Raw genomic sequence first — 16765 nt, 5'->3', positions numbered from 1 at the left:
TTACGCCTTGGGCACTGGCCTGTCGTTTCGACGCACTGCGACTTCAACTAGACACCATCAACTACGGGGATATGTCCCAACGCTCCTTGTTATTCATCCGTACGCGAAGACAAGGATCGTCGACACGGTGAATCCACGGCGTTTGTTTGCACATGTGTCAGGTGTCTTCGAGCTTCTTGGTATCTTCTTTCACATACAGCTGATTTCGTATTTATCTACACGCTAGTACCCGTACCGCTGTCGCTATTTGTTCCATAGTTTTTCAATTTTTCGCCTCTCAAAAGCACAGGCAATGAAATTACCTTCTCCCGGCGGGTCCACTTGGTTCGCCTCTTCTCTGGCAGGGGGAGGGGGGGCAATGGGGCAATCTTCCGTGTGCGCGCGCGCGTATCTTATTATATGCGCGATGATGCGCGAGCCGCGGGGCGTGCTGTGCAAACCAACCTCGGCGGTCCAGGGTCCGCGTGTTCCTTCTCTCGTCCGGCATTCCTACGTTCAGTATTCAGTTTGTGTTTATAGTGTTTATACCCGCCGGCCGAATGCATCTGTGCCTATGGTCGGCTGTCGTCGTCGCCGTTAACTTCAGTCTTGGGCCTCTATTTACAAGTAGTTTCGATTTGGCTGTTTAGTGCGTCGGTCCAATCTGGCTCAACGTCTCACGCAACGCGGAACGTCACAAACACCAAACAAGAAACCCCAACCGGACCTGACCTAACCTATCCTAACCTGGCCAACTTGTTCACTATCGCGTTGTTGATAACGTCTCTCTGGCAAATAAGCTACGTACCCAACGCATTTTGTCATGACAGGGGCGCACGTGCTCGACGACGTCGATTTCATTGAATAAGTAGATCTTCTGGGGATCTGACCGCTTGCACTCCATCAACATGGTTCGTACCAGGTTCACCTAAATAATATGCCCGTTATCGACGTATGAGTATATCTATTATTTTCTTACAGGCACGAAATGCGGAAAAGGCTATGTAAGTAAAAAATTCGCAGACAATGATTGTTCTTCTTAATCGCACATTTGTTTGATTCTACATTTCAAATGCCAACTTGACTGGACCTGTGTTTTCTTCAGGACAACCCTTGCCAGATGGCGAGCGGCTCAAAGTGGCGAAGGTGTCAGAAAAGAGCAAGAAAGACGACCTTACCTTGCCTCGGAATGTAGAGACTTGCGTAAAGCTGAGAAATGGCGGATGCAAATCATCAGAGAGGTTGCTAAGAAAGTGGCTCAAATTCAAAATGCTGGTCTCGGTGAATTTCGGATAAGAGACTTGAATGATGAGATCAATAAATTGCTTCGGGAGAAACGACACTGGGAGGCACAAATTAAAGAGCTTGGAGGACCCGACTATTCGCGAGTTGGTCCACGGATGTTGGACCACGAAGGTCGGGAGGTGAGCACTGTGGAATAAGAATGACCAAAAATAATAGATTTTCGAATAAATCCATTATTTTTCAAACCTAATCAATCGACCAACTCGATTATTTTTCCTCACAATCGGTTTTCAACAATATCAATTTATGCGATTAAAGTGTTAATTATCATCATTTCCTTACTCACTAATCGTGGGTATCTAATTGATGTAACAAGTAAAAAATAAATGAACATTTTCGCCTGAAATTGAAAAGTATTTCGGATGAAACTATAAATTATGGAAAAAAAAATTTATTTCGCTATTGAGACTACATACTGAAACTTACAAAATTTTGGTCTCATATGTACCGTTTAAAAAAAAACAAGAATTAATCGAATATTCCATTAATTTTTACCAATTCAATCGAGTTGTGTTTGATTATTTTTTAGGACTCGATGATGCGATGCATCGATTATTTTCAGCCGACTGGCCATCATTACTGTGGATGAACAATTTTTTTTTTTTTTCTTTTTTTTGGCACGTTATGAAATATGTGAATCACTGCCGTAGGTGCCTGGCAACCGTGGATATAAGTACTTTGGCGCGGCTAAGGAACTCCCCGGTGTTCGCGAGTTATTTGAACAGGAGCCACCACCCCCACCAAGGAAAACACGCGCCGAACTTATGAAGGATATCGATGCCGACTATTATGGTTATAGGGATGACGATGACGGGATTCTGCTGCCACTGGAACAACGAGCGGAGAAAGAAGCTAGAGAGGAAGCGCAAAGAGAATGGCAGGATGTTAAGAGCAACAACAAATCAAATGCCAAAGATGATGAGGTGGAAACGACATCTCAGAGGAATATCCCATCGCAGGCTGACATACAGGAGGCATTACTTGCGCGAAAAAAACAAGAACTAATAGAAAAATATGCGGTTTAACCATTTCTTTTATTACAAGCCTACGGAATTATTAACAATGATCAATTTCCTTATTCTCATCGATGTCGTGGCATCGCCATTTTCGATATAATAATCGTCCTGGAGTAAACTTTTATAAAACGCGATTTGAACAACGATTCAATTCATTGTGATACCTCATAAAATTGATAATATATATCTCATATATACATATATGATATTTTGTGCAGTAGACAATTGATTAGATTTCATTGGTTAAAAATACATGCAAGCTACAAAATCTCTTGACAAGTATTAGACAAAGTGCGTTTTTTTTTTTTTTTTGCATACCACCGGACGTTACAATGGTTACAATCTCGTCTACTCTATTTGCGGCCTTTATGTTCCAGAAACGCGTGTAACATCGTTAAATTTGAAATCTTGTATCAGCTATACTAGTGTAATCTGCTTGGTATTTACTAGTGAATTACCAATGTATCAAACCTTACCAGGTTAAACTTTGGACAGATCTTTTCCATGATGCAACAGAGTTTCGGTGTTTTTTTTTTTTCAACGATCTAGCATGAATTAATATTCCAGCACTGTGAATAAAATAGCTAGCTCTCGCAAATATTACAGAGTGCGAACGTGCGTAATATGGTGGTTCTTAAAAAGCTAATTATTTTGATTTCGACTGGTTCGTTACCCAAAATCGACTTAAAACAATTCCAAAATAATTCCCTTATTTTTCAGATTTTCATCACAACTCTAACCCATGCCTGCAAGAGTGTACATTTCCCATTGAACCCTTTCAGGGGCACATGGAATCTACTGAATAGATTTCGATGAAATTTAGTAAAGAGGAGTTCCTTGGGTCGCTGATTCAGATTCATAATCAACAACCCAAGAAACCCCCTTGTATCAAATTTTATTAGAACCCGTTCGGTAGATTCAGTGTGCTTCTGAAAGTGTTAAATGGGGAAATCTAACCTCTTGCGGCGGCGGGTTAGAGTTGAGATAAAAAAGTTAAAAAATGAGGGAATTATTTGGAACCGAGTTAAGGGGTGTGCTGGTCGAAATTCAGGAATGCCCCTTTTAAGGATCATCCTAACGCTTATCTTTGATTATCGGGCACATTGAATGCAGCCGGTTACAAATATAAATTTTACATTACATATTATTTTTGATACAGACGAAATGTCAAGCAGCATAGTGGTATAAAACAATTCTTAATAAAAAAATTTATGTATAGGAATAACATTTAGATTGCTTATAGTAAACTTCAAATACGTGGTGTACTATCTTATTGTGATTGACTAAGAGGCATAAATGAATAGAAACAACTGAGCATAAGCCATGGCTATCAATGGCTTGAAATGTTGGAATGCATAACTGTACGTACAGTTCATAGAGTATTTGTAGATAGAATGTCATAAAAATTAGCAACGGTATACATCCCAGATGGAATCAGGAGCTAGCTGACGCTACTATTATTTTGTGGCTTTCTTGTGCAAGTGTATAATACGAAAATTGGGCTCTCAAAAGCGTACAAGAGTTGAATTCATTAGTATTATATTATTATTCCTGCATCGACTTTGTAGTCATCCGTAAGTCGCCCACCCAAATAAAAGGGCCCACTGAAGTGTGTTATTTCTATTTGATGTAAGAAACAACACGGTCAGAATCCTTGTGTACCGATGCTCGGTAGAATTCGTTATTCTGCTCAAGGTCGTAACAAGGCGTGCCATCGTTGTACTTGAACATTGTATGTTGTTTGACGTGCAATCCGCATGTCGTTCCAGTGTTGCAGTTCTTCCGGACCCGAGCTGTTCAGTCCCAGGCAAAGCCAACCGATCATCTCACGCCCCTTTCGCCCCATGCTGCCTCTACGACGATTGTAGACGGATAAAAAGAGAGTTACGTCCCCCAGTTGAAACAAGGCAACCTGTGAGTGAAAGGAATTGAATATGGCACAGCGTTTTGACAACACATTTCATATAAGCAGTGAATACTACGGTGTGAACAGCTTTTACAGCAGACATAGAATATCTACCTGAAATACAAATGTTTCCTTGTAAAGTGGATTGGGTTGCGCCCGTTTAATACCCGTTTTAGATCGGCCCAATTCACAAGCGTTGCTGTCTACCAGGGTCAGTTTAACATAGGTGTCCGGCGGTCTGGCGTTATTGCCACCGCCCCCCCGAAAATGCGATCCCTTAATTATTTCCACAGATAATCGTCCGGTTGTCCCATTGTAGGCCAGACCAAGTAAGATCTCCGCTATGCTTCCACCTCTCATTCCGTTACCGTACAGCGGTACCAAGGGCGGTGTAACGTAGGAGCGAACAGATTGTTGGGAACCTATCGAATCGCTGCGGGTCAAACTACCACTTGTCCCCCAATCTTGCACCTATTATCGATTGTAATAATTGATTCTGTGTTCATTTTGTTTTTATCCTATAATTGCTTGTCTGCAATCTAATGCTAACTTAGTATTTCTGCTACAGGGTTTCCTTCAAGTGTTCATACCCTTGCCGATGCTCAGCTATATTGTATATGTATGTACATACACAGTACCGCCGTATCATATGAGTAATGTGGTATAAACATCAGATAAAAGTAGGTCTTTACCGTGGATGAAGATTGGGATGGGCGCTGCAAGGCTAACCACAGTGTCGTTTCCAATTGCAGATTTATCTGGTCAAAAGAAACCCTCGCCTCCCCAAGCAATCTCTCCCTCCGTATGCGTCCGCTCCACCAGTACACTCTCAGCCTGACACCCATCCCGTTCACGTCTTCAGGATTAACACGATGTAGCAAAAAGCTTTCCATATATTGCGGCGTAGTCCCTTGACGGACCCTTGTTTTGCGCCTCTGTTTCTTCGATGGCAACAAAACCAAACGAACCTGACTACCACCTATCATATTAGGATAATTTCGTCCCTGCAGCACGTGAACCTACAACAAACAATGCTGCATTGCCGTCGAACTAATATGATCCGATAAGGCCGTCTGACTTTACATATCAATTATGTGATTATCGGATAATTGTCAGTTCTGTTACTAATGAGCGTCATTATCTGGTGAACGGACCGTCATTTCACGCATCGGCGCATCATATATCAATGCCACCTCCAAGCTGTGAATTTCCTCCGTTAGAATCGGTATGGGAGATTCCTTGTGATGATTCAAACATTGCTGCTGATCCGCTTCATTTTCTGCTTCCATTTTATCGTTAGTGTCCATTTCTTCAGTTACAATTGCATTCGGTGTACCCACTTCGACTACACACTAAGATATTTGATTACAAATCACAATGTGTTGGTCAACAACTGATTCTTACCGATATTACGGTGTGTAGATTTCTGTGTATGATTTCCAATCTTGTTCCAATATTTCAACGATATGATAGAAAAAATGCAACTGCGAGACCAATTTTGATGCATGATTATCGTGGAACTGTTATAAGCGATTTCGCTGTAGGATATAACATCAAACCAATACTGGGCATACCTGTTGCCGATCCAGAAATGATTTCTCCTCTGTACCGCTGCAGTTCAATACCTTTCCAATATCTGCATTATTTCAAAAGGAATGAATAACATGTCGAATATAATAAAAAGTGAATGCTTTAATTTCTATGTTCATTTTGTAAACACAAAGGATGAACAGGTTTTATAGAAATAGCAATTATTAGAGGAGTTGGAACTTAATTTACCTGCTAAGCCGGGACCGTCTGTTGTTATGGCGAGGCTGTGTGGCGAGAGATGAGATCCAAACTTAGGCTGACGCAAGGCCTCTTCTTCAGAGTCTGAACTTGTCTCAATATCCGAATGGAAATCCAATGTTTTGCCTGCGTCAGAAATAGCTTAAATTATAGGTGCGGAAGCGATACTGTTTTAGTTTCAATAAGAACCCTTAACTTCTCCATCATTTTATTGTCTATTCAATAGCGGGAACAGTTTTTCCTTTCTGTAATACTTGACACTCTAGTAATACATTTCTTTATTTGGGGCTCAACAATCAGACTCAATAATTGAGACAATCAGCGATATGCACAACGAGAAAGGAAATCATAGAAAATCCGATTCGATGGTAACTAAATTGTTTGAGTTACCCAGATTTGTGCTGAGTTGAGATGACGAGCTGTTATTAGACTGGCAAAAAGGTACGCAAACACCACCAAAGTAGGTAGCAGGTGGGGAAGATGTAAAACACCATTTCCGTGACAAGTAGAGGAAGAGAACCAGCAGGAGAGCCCCGAATCCTGCGACAGCGCCGAGAAACGCCGCCGTCTCGACCGATACTACAAAGGTAATGAGAAGTATAATTGTAATGTATGTACAGCTGATTAAATTGCTTGGGTGACAGTAAAACTGTAAGGTATGTCTCCGCGTGTGTATGTTACGTTATATAGGTATGTTTCGTTATAATTGAGCATGGTCATATCAGTCCATTTGCTTGTGTAATTTTCAGGTCAGTAACGAGGTATAAGAATTTCGGATAGTTGACTGGGTTTGCGAGTGTTCCAGGAAATGAGGGAACAAGTGTGCATAAATCTGTTATTGTTGAAAAGCAAGACAACAGTGGACTCACCCGCCAGAAAATGGTCCGACCCAGCAAGAATCATACTCGTTCAATTCGTAATTCTATTATAATATGTGTTATACATTTATAAGGCAAAAAAATACTTTGCAGGACAGAGTTCATGGCTTGAGCAGCTAAGACGTCAAGGCAGCGCTGTCGCGAAATGTAGAAACCTTTTTATTTACAAACAACGGCGGTCCCGCCCCCTTAGCGATCCTGTGCGCCAGGCAACGCACACGATCACTGAATAGTGAATACTGACATCTCCTATCATTGCACACAATACAAGTGCATACCTACCCTGTAAAAACGGACGTCGCAAGCGCATGCGGTGCACCCTTGGAGCATATAGTACTACATGGATGGTACTACATGGAGGGAGCCGGTTATGTCCTGTCCCATGAACGGTGAGAGTAGAAAGTAGAAAGGATAGACATTGTAGCATGAGTATGTGTGTACGTTCCTTTCTCTCTCTCTCTCTCTCTCTCTCTCTCTCTCACATAATGCTTTGCTTCACTGGTGGTTTTATTCTAGGGATTTCTTGCCGACTTGATTAATGTTAAATAATACTTATAACGGTTTAAACAATAACTGTAATATTACTAAGGTTCTATAAGAGGATCTCGCGACCTTTGAGGTAAGTATATCCCTTCAATTAATGAAGAGCAGTTAGATGTGTGTAACTACGCAATATCTTTCTCACTCTCTCTACCCTCCACTTCGTGTGAACGTGCCCTTTTGTCAGTAGCCAGTGCAAGCCATCCTAGGCCATTAGCCAGTTTATACTCGATGCTACACCACGCTACGACATTTGGCTTACATCGTAATCTGTGCGGAGGTGCAGAGGAGGTAATTTTTTGAAGATTACTCGGCAAGCAAAGAAGGCATTGGTATATGTCAACGGACTGACGGAAATATTCATTCAGGAAAAGAAGAAGAAGAGGAACGAAGAAGGCACAGGATCTCGCGTGTAGAGGTTAGGAGTCGTAGGCATAAAAATGACAGCGTGAATAGTTGGTGTTACACATAATCCGATCAACCGACCATTGTTACTTTACTAGGATAGGATTGGTGTTGCGTTGAGTTTTTGGTTGAATTTTACGAAAAAAAAAAAAAAAACGGCGAAACTGACCGTAATTTGGAAGCAGAGAGGTGCGACGAATGTGGGCGAAGAATCTGATGCGGGCAGAGGTGTACATAGTACGCTCAAGTGTACACATACACGCATAAAATGGATGGGGCACTAGGGAATGAGGTTAGTATGAGTATGAAATTAACTCATTGTCAGTATTTACTTTCCCTCTACCATTCATCACGTCTCCCAGCATTGACGGACGTTCTTTATACGAAGTGGTGAAAACTTCCATTGCTGAGTCTGTAAATAATAATATGATGTCTTCCGTTGACTGAAAGTTGCTGAAGATAGCCACGTGAATTTGGCATTTTGATGCTCTGCGCGACTAGGCGAAAGTTGTTGAGAAGAAGTTGGGTATAGAATTTTTTTACCAATACCAGCTCGATCAACATGTCAAAGCCTGTAAGAGCGACAGTAAATGTAGGGTGGTAATGGCATCACCTCTGTGCCCACGGCAACTGTTAGCTTGCCCCAAAAGAATACCTGCGACTGGCTCTTTTTAGTAATCTTCAGTCAACAGAATAGACGTAGCATTCTACTTATCATCCTATACCTTGGTTAGTACCACACCATGATACCGTAAGCCTAGACTTATTTGTAACTGCTACCAACAGCCAGGCCAAACAAGTTACGGAAAGGTACAGTTATGAGGTCAATTATGGATTTGTTAAGAAGTCAGTTTCAGTGGTCCTTAACGACATCTCTACATCCCTACACCACGTTTCTTTCTTTTGTTTCACTCTTGCACTTTTTGCAAGTCTTCCGATCATGGTCTTTTCACTTTGTCTTATGACTTCAATGTTGACGAGTCTCTCTTTACCATGCAATCTTGAAGTGAGTTTGCAAAATTAACTAAGTTTGAGATCAGGTACAGAATAGTATATTTTGATACAAGAGGCCAAACGAGCGTTTTGCGCACTACGAGTCTGGCGAGCGAAGCGAGTTTGGCCTCGCGTATCGAACACTATTTTTCTTTATGAATGTAATGCACGAGCCGAAATCCGAACCCAAATGGCGACTCACTTGGGCGGCGGGGGCTAGGGGCGGAGCCCCAGTGGGGGTAGGGGGCGAAGCCCCCTGTATGCTTACACAAATTTTTTAAATGAAAAAAATCAATTCCAAGTTCTTGAAAAAAATTCTATGGAGTAAGAATCGTAAATTTCTCGTAACGGCTGATCTAACCTCTGCACTGACGTATACTCGAAATGATGTATACTCTCAATGACAGCAGTCCGCAAACTAAACCGCTTGTGACGCTAGATGGCACTAGTAATTACAGCAGTGCGCAAAGTATTTTGCACACCGGTGGTAACATTTTGCTTACTGGTGAATTTATTTTGCGCACTGTTTAAAGGATTTCGCGCACAGTGCAACAATTGGCCATTTTGGATGTCCGTAAATGGTGGGCAAACGAGGATTTTGCATGCATGAGTAAAGAAAATATAATTTTCGGCTACGCCTCGGCTTCGTCCTGCCTTCAGACTCGTAGTGCGCAAAACGCTCGTTTGGCCTCTTGTATCGAAATATACTATGACACGATGATAAAATCATTTTTTGTACCAGAAGTATGTTGTCTTTTTTTGGTATTATATTTTTGAACTAGTATGTGAAATATTAATATGCCAGTGAAATGATATTTTCAGGCACAGCAAATAGTGCTGGATCCTCTTCAGTTGAGGCAGATGGAACTGCAAGAGATTCAGAAACAGCTGGCAAGCGTTCCGTCTCCTGTCCATCATTCACACCCAGCGATACCGAAATTGAATGCCATGGAAATACCGCCAGTCGCAGTTGAAACACCACAAGCGCCGTTACCCAGTCTTCTGAATTTGAAGATTGCGCCTCCGATTGAGATGCAGCTCCCTGGATCCCCAGAGGAGGTTGGTAATAAGGACGAGGAGGAGCATGATGATGACAATGGGAACCTCGGCAACGGAGGAAGAAACGGTGTATCTGACATAGTGAGCACGACAAAACTTCCTGTTGCCTTGGAACAAGCGCTTGCGTTGAAAACTGAGAGAGCCAAGGAGCTAGGCAGTGATCTGAATGACGACGATGGTGATAACAGCGCTCGCGGCCATGCAATCTTCCTAACATCGCATCCACCCGTTCCAGCTTCTGACTTACGCGATAACTTACTACCAGAAACGATTCTCTCGGAGGACTTACTTCCAGAACCAGACGCACCACGGGTTCGGCAGGATGTGAGGGGGATCAAGAGCCGGAAGAAGAAAAAGAAACGGAAGAAGAAGAACAGCGATGAGAAGATTGAGGAAGTAAACGAGACCAGGACGTCTGATGTCAGGGTCAGAAACATTGACGACCCGGAGATTGAGTACATCCAAGAGATTCCGAGTATCAATGACTTGGAACCAATGTATCGTCAATTTGCCAGAGTTTTCGATGCGTTTAAGCTGACAGAACCTGAGGTTCGTGGTGGCGCGGGCATAGGCCAGAATGCAACTAGTGATAAGATTGAACCCATTGGGCAGTATCCACCCTTGACGAACACGTCGACAGCAGGTTCACTTAGCAAAATCCCGCCTATTGACGACTTTGACGACGACCCATCCCAGCAGAATCAGCATAATCAGCAGGGTGGAGGCCAGGGCATTGGGGAAGGCGGCACACCGCGTCTTTCGAAACGGAAATTAAAGAGGCTAACGCGCCTGAGTGTGGCTGAACTGAAACAACTTGTCGGGCGTCCAGATGTTGTAGAGATGCACGATGTCACAGCGCGGGATCCTAAACTTTTGGTACAGCTGAAGGCTCATCGAAATACGGTGCCTGTGCCCAGACATTGGTGCTTCAAGCGCAAGTACCTTCAGGGCAAACGAGGCATTGAAAAGCCTCCTTTTGATTTGCCTGATTTTATCAAGCGTACCGGTATTACTGAAATGCGAGCGAGCCTTCAAGAACGAGATGACACACGCACCTTGAAGGCGAAAATGCGAGAACGGGCAAGGCCCAAACTCGGCAAAATAGATATTGACTATCAAAAACTTCACGACGCATTTTTCAAGTGGCAGACAAAGCCCCGTATGACGATACATGGCGACCTCTACTACGAAGGTAAGGAATTCGAAACGAGGCTGAAGGAAAAGAAGCCCGGTGAATTATCTGATGAGCTCCGAACAGCTCTGGGAATGCCAGTGGGTCCGAATTGCCATAAGGTACCGCCACCTTGGTTGATCGCTATGCAACGTTATGGCCCTCCGCCGAGTTATCCAAACCTCAAGATTCCTGGACTCAACGCGCCTATACCCGAGGGCTGCGCTTTCGGCTATCATGCCGGCGGATGGGGTAAGCCACCCGTCGACGAGACAGGCCGCCCGTTGTATGGAGATGTATTCGGTGTTGCAAGGGCGCCAGGGGTCGATGCGATGGACGAGGAGGTTGATCGTGGTATGTGGGGTGAGCCGGAATCAGAGTCATCGGGCGAGGATGAAGACGAGGACGACGGTGAGGATGCAAATGAGGGTGACGGGATTGAAGGAAAGGAAGGCGATGCTGGAGATGCGAGTGGCTTGGTTACACCTGGTGCCGAAGGTTTAGTCACGCCGAGTGGTATCGCATCTATTCCGGCTGGGTTGGAAACTCCTGAAACCATTGAACTCAGGAAGAAGAAGATTGAGAGCGAAATGGAGGGTGGGGACACGCCTGCGCTATACCAAGTTCTGCAGGAGCGTCGCGCAGAAGGACTTGGGGCAAGCATGATGGGAAGTACCCATGTCTATGACATGACTGGGGCAGCCGGAGGTCAGGCACCCCCCTCCGTCATTGCAGCTGCTCGTAGATCTGGGGTTGTTGGAACAAGCGGATCGGGTGCTGGCGGAGGTAGTCTGGGAACAGCGGGCGTTGGCGGTGGTGCATCCGGCGACGGTAAAGGGGATAGGGATGCAGCTGTTGAATTGGCACTTGATCCGAGTGAGCTGGACCTTGATTCGGAGGCTATGGCTTCACGTTACGAAGAGACGATGAGATCGCGCCAGGCTCACCTTCGACGCGAGGACTTGTCCGATATGCTTCAAGATCATGTACAAAGGCAAAAGGTGATAGAAATTTTTATGAAAAATTATTGTAAATCACAAATTATTGTCATTTTAGTGCACCGGGAGATTATCTACTCGAATTATTATGATAATTCGGGTTGCCAATGCTGTCCTTCCAGTCTAAGCCAATTGCACGTGTTGTGTAACTAAACCAAATGAGCATGCCCTGTTAAAGATAATCGCCCGGTATGCTCAGTCACAGTGCGTATGTTACTCCAAGTGACTCAAAGCTCACACCTGATACACTGTTTTTGCAGAGCAAGAGAAAACGTCAGCAGAATCAGGAGACCAAAGCATCCAAGAAGTACAAGGAATTCAAGTTCTAATTGAAATCTGTTTCAGCAACGCATCCCCTAATAATATTGCAAAATTGTTCATGTGTCTGCGTACGTATTTTATTTAAGTGGTTCAATACTTTCACATTATATGCGAGCTCTATCTGAATTATAAAATGAATGAGATCATCTGTTTCACTTCGTCCACCGTTACGTGTCCTACATTACAATTGTCCCCAATAGTACATACATACATTACTTTATACAGCTGTGTAAAATCCACGCGTTTTTTTGCCACGTAGGATGTAATAACCATGGCGTAGGTCGGAGTTTGGGACTGATGGGGTACGAGCTCGTACGTGATTTAAGACTAGCTAAGAATAAACGCAGATTGTATTATAAATACCCATCTTTAATATCGTCTTATTAATACAATAATACTTTGGTTGGTTCACTTGTACGTACTGCGTACCCTATTGTAACATGACATAATGAATCCTATACATGTTGCTTAATCTGAAAATGGTGAATTTTCCACACACTATACGTCACTAGGGGATGCGAAATATGATAAAGAAGTAGCATCAGACAAGGTAAAGTCATTGCGATTACGAATCTGCTAATCGCACTTCCAATGTCCATCCAGCTACCTCGGGGTGTAACCGTGTGCATGACTTGAAGTGTTAGACAATCAGCAAGGAGGATTGTCGTCATGAAAAGGTTCGAAGGTGCAAGGGTCCTGATACCACACCCAACAACCAATAGTGGAATGCTGGTCTTCAGGACAATCAGGGTACACATGGTGAATGGTGAGAATACTGTAAGAAAATGTCGTGTCCATGTTGGGTCGAACGAACTAATGCTTGCTATGTTTCCAGTACCAAAGAACCCCAGTAGCACGTACAGCATCTGAGTTCGAATGAATAATAATGTAACATGTAAGAAAAAAATAGTACCTAAGGTTTCAACATATCTTGCATGCACGAATTGACAAGTACAGATAAGGCTTGAGCTGAAAATGAGATTACCAGTGATGTGTAAAAAGCTTGACGCAACTTTAAATTGCACTCACACCTCATACAGTAGGTAAAAGGATACAAAAAATCCAGCCATCAAAAAGTCTTCCACGCTAATGGCTTTCCTCTCCTTGAATCCCGGCATTTTAGAATGTCTGTCAGTAGTCGAAGGCCAACAAAGAAGATGACCCGTCAACGCGATAAGGAAGAGCGGCTCATAGGATACCGAAAGTAAGGCAAGAGTAGGTAGAAATCCCAAACCTACTCCGAATATTCTAGCCTTTACTTCAACGGGATAAGCACATATGCACAACGGAGTGGTGCTTAGTATTAGCCAGGACAAGAGACTTCGACCATCCACGAGTCCTGAAGATATTAAGGCTGTTGTTGCAAGTCTTGCACCTTCCACGGCCTTCAGGGAAGTATTCATGTGTCGATCTGTCGCAGTAATCACTGTCATTCCTCCAATAACCAAGGCCAGCAAGCTGTCGAAGAAATACTTGCAGTACTTTCGCGACACATGGTCACATGCGTCATATATCATAAGCCGGTCTGTAAAGCAATACTTGGAGTATTGCATTACTACCCAATGTTCAAAATGGACAATGTAAGATTCTTCCTTTATCTTTCTGTGACTATCAGGCAGGACAAAGATTAAGGAAAGGGAATTGTTCGACAGCTTCTTACACGAGATGTGTCTGTGTGTCCGGGCCTACGGTCGGCAGTAGCGGGAAGGCGGCCAACACGATTGTAGTCCAGGGTAGAAAACGATCTGCGTTACTGAAGAGAACGCCCTGTATCGCGCACATACACAGAGTCGCTGCACCAAATATCCATCTCATCGTCAATCCAAAGGACATAATCGATGTCAGAGAAATTGTACAACCTATCCAATACCATCCACCACGGAGCGATGGACGCAGGTAACCGCTGAAACTCCGAGTAGCAAGCCATGAAGAAAGCAATGCCAGTAATGCATACCCTTGTAAACGCCATCCACTTGTATCTGAAAATTTCGATTATTTGACACACTTGTCCGCTGCAAAAACGGAGTAAAAAATTCGGCAGTCAAGTAACTAGAGCTGCTTACCTCTATGCACAATAAGTAGAAGGATTAAGGTGCACACGAACATGGCATCCCAGAACAATACCAATTTTGGGACATTCTCATCAAGTGAGATGCTAGTGATTTTGAGAAAGAGTAGCATAATCCATCCCAACCATGAAATTGTCAAATAAAACATGAGACGACCTCTATGATACTCGCGAAAATAAATAAGAGATTCCTTGGCAAATGATGTTAGGTTTTTTCCTTCGTTCATCGCTTCCATTGTCTTGCCAGCTGTCAAGAGATATTCGGCTCGGTCAATTCCCTGAGAAAGACTTGCTTCCCTTAGGTGTGGCTCGCTATTGGATCCGTGACTGAGTACTCTGTTTCCCCTCACCTGGTGTTTGAGCTGTTTGAGGTTGGCTATTAGAGCACCCGCGGTATACTCCGCATACTCATCTCTCAGATACTTCATAGGTAAAACACCCTACAGAAGAAATTGAACATTGATATTTAAAGTAATCTCTCTTTTGGGATCCAACTTTCACCACTTGTATGATATTTGTATATCTATTCGCAAGACCCCGTCGATAGTATACAAGAGTAATGAAAAATATCTCATACCCCTCACGCAGGTCATATTAATAACATAAAGAAAAACCTCGTTGTTAACTGGAATAGGAATCCCTAGTAGAGATGATATTAATGGCGCAATGTCTGCTTGTTCCACATCTATTCGCTTCTTGAGTGAATTCACGCCAGAACCCCAGACAACAAGAGGGGTTTCGGTCTCATCAAGAGAACCGCTTCCGTGAGAACCCCAGTCTGTCATTCCATGATCAGATGTAAAAACATACGCCGTGCGATTGTCACCAAAGTACTCTTCAACAGTCCGAACAAGTCTCTCAATCTCCTGATCCACATAAGTTACACATCCACGATACTCCCTAGAATATTCCCGCAGGCTCACAGGTCAAACAGAGACACAGCTGTACTCCATTGTTTCAAATATGAAATCATTCTGATTATGAATTTACAGTACTACTGATCCCGAAACTTGAGTTTGAAACGTATTTCTTGAATACACATGTGAGGGCAATCCTGCATATAAGTTGTGTTCAACTCCTTGACAGAGTTCCAATGCCAGAATCGGACTAAATATAAGGAACAATTTCATTTTAGATGGGATGGATCGTTACCTGGAATACGGTTTATTCGCGTGGCCAGCTGTATCACAACCAAGAAGATGGAGAAATAAGATGATACGATCCAAATATTTAGTCTCAGGTTCAATATCAGTTAACCATTGGTAAACCTCCTTAAATACCCATGAATCTAAACGAATTATGCCTTCTGAATTCCCATCAAAATCCTGCCAATTAGCAGGATAGCTTTTCCCTTTTACTTTATCTCCGCTTCCTGCCGGTAGAAAGAAACATCAGGGTTTTAGGTCTGAGTAGAAACTAGTATATATCCCCGATATGCTGCTAACCTTTGACAAACATAGGTATGATGTCTGGGCTACCCCAAGCCCACGTTTGGTGGCTTCGATTAAACACAGAATCAAAGTCTACAGGGTTCTCCTTCCAACCCTTGAAGAGTGCACTAGGATCCTCGTATAAGCCAGCAGCAAGCGCTACGTGCCCAGGTCGAGACTCTGTTGGCATTCTGGTCCTCGAAACTCCCCATGTACCTCGTTCCGTCATTATCCTACTGCGGTTTCTCTTATTTATTTACTTATATCGCTGCTTTCCTTTTTCTTTTAGTAATATACGCATGCATGTCTCTGTATAATTGCTGTAAGCTTATGGAAGAGTTAAATAGACAAGGAACGGTAAACTGTAAACATAATTACATCAAGTATGGCGGTGGGTCCTCGATAAAGGTGCGAAATCTCAGCCCGTCGGCAACAAATAACACCAATCTCTTTGCCGGTGGCGCCGAAGGCAATTGTATTGGGGGTAGACCTTTCAGCACAGGGGAATGAAAATTGACATCCAAAACGCCCCAGAGGATGACCACATGCATAAGAGATCCCCAAGTCCAAAATAAATATCCCATATTTAATCTGGCTAAAGGTCTTCTCTCGATTTCTATTACCTTTGCACATAAAAATTCATTAATAGTGATTTCAAGGTCATGCATGCCTTGTACGACAAAACTCTAAAATCTGTTGCTTCAAGGTTCATGTACGACTCCGGTCGACATCTTTCAAATTATCCATCTCAACCCCGCTGCCTCGGACTTGCCTCTTCTCGTATCGTTGACACAATGATACTCACGTTTGCATAAGCGATGAAATATGTATTTCTTGTTTGTTTTTTTTTTTTTCCTACTCTTTTGTAGTTGACTGTCAGGTTTATAATACTGTGAAAGTTTTGAGGA

General features: G+C 43.1%; 4 protein-coding genes across 10 annotated transcripts; 2 read left to right on the top strand and 2 right to left on the bottom strand.

Moving 5' to 3' along the window:
* Nucleotides 1-686: 686 nt before the first annotated feature.
* On the top strand, nt 687-2443 carry LOC124414047 (pre-mRNA-splicing factor ISY1 homolog). Its single transcript, XM_046894923.1, has 4 exons — nt 687-890; nt 961-983; nt 1085-1403; nt 1935-2443. Exons 1-4 carry the CDS (start codon nt 888-890, stop codon nt 2307-2309), a joined length of 720 nt encoding a protein of 239 aa, XP_046750879.1. The 5' UTR covers nt 687-887; the 3' UTR covers nt 2310-2443.
* A 1026-nt stretch (nt 2444-3469) lies between these two features.
* On the bottom strand, nt 3470-7260 carry LOC124414033 (synaptotagmin-14). 4 transcript variants are annotated; one of them, XM_046894906.1, is made up of 8 exons: nt 7155-7260; nt 6385-6573; nt 5986-6120; nt 5781-5842; nt 5361-5558; nt 4899-5225; nt 4321-4677; nt 3470-4212 (listed from the first exon to the last, which is right to left on the bottom strand). In XM_046894906.1, exons 1-8 carry the CDS (start codon nt 7180-7182, stop codon nt 3991-3993), a joined length of 1518 nt encoding a protein of 505 aa, XP_046750862.1. In that variant the 5' UTR covers nt 7183-7260; the 3' UTR covers nt 3470-3990. The 4 variants fall into 4 exon arrangements, with proteins under 4 accessions (XP_046750862.1, XP_046750861.1, XP_046750864.1 ...); XM_046894905.1 differs by lacking the exon at nt 7155-7260 and adding an exon at nt 6864-7102; XM_046894908.1 differs by lacking the exon at nt 6385-6573 and having other exon boundaries at nt 7155-7193.
* A 646-nt stretch (nt 7261-7906) lies between these two features.
* Nucleotides 7907-13225, top strand: LOC124414027 (splicing factor 3B subunit 2). 3 transcript variants are annotated; one of them, XM_046894897.1, is made up of 3 exons: nt 7907-8109; nt 9633-12041; nt 12299-13225. In XM_046894897.1, the coding sequence occupies exons 1-3, from the start codon at nt 8086-8088 to the stop codon at nt 12365-12367; spliced, it is 2502 nt and encodes an 833-aa protein (XP_046750853.1). In that variant the 5' UTR covers nt 7907-8085; the 3' UTR covers nt 12368-13225. The 3 variants fall into 3 exon arrangements, with proteins under 3 accessions (XP_046750853.1, XP_046750852.1, XP_046750854.1); XM_046894896.1 differs by having other exon boundaries at nt 7907-8110; nt 9628-12041; XM_046894898.1 differs by lacking the exon at nt 7907-8109 and adding an exon at nt 8754-8760.
* LOC124414026 (GPI ethanolamine phosphate transferase 1) lies at nt 12815-16658 on the bottom strand. Of its 2 annotated transcripts, none has more exons than XM_046894894.1 (8): nt 16236-16658; nt 15873-16093; nt 15580-15799; nt 15042-15327; nt 14423-14867; nt 14020-14338; nt 13391-13817; nt 12815-13225 (listed from the first exon to the last, which is right to left on the bottom strand). In XM_046894894.1, the coding sequence occupies exons 1-8, from the start codon at nt 16523-16525 to the stop codon at nt 12815-12817; spliced, it is 2619 nt and encodes an 872-aa protein (XP_046750850.1). In that variant the 5' UTR covers nt 16526-16658. The 2 variants fall into 2 exon arrangements, with proteins under 2 accessions (XP_046750850.1, XP_046750851.1); XM_046894895.1 differs by having other exon boundaries at nt 13415-13817; nt 16236-16657.
* Between the last annotated feature and the right edge of the window lie 107 nt (nt 16659-16765).

The sequence above is a fragment of the Diprion similis genome, chromosome 13 (assembly GCF_021155765.1).
Source record: "Diprion similis isolate iyDipSimi1 chromosome 13, iyDipSimi1.1, whole genome shotgun sequence".
Taxonomy (NCBI): Eukaryota; Metazoa; Arthropoda; class Insecta; order Hymenoptera; family Diprionidae; genus Diprion; species Diprion similis.
The sequence above is the reverse complement of the archived record's forward strand: the minus strand, read 5'-3'. Positions and strand labels throughout refer to the sequence as shown.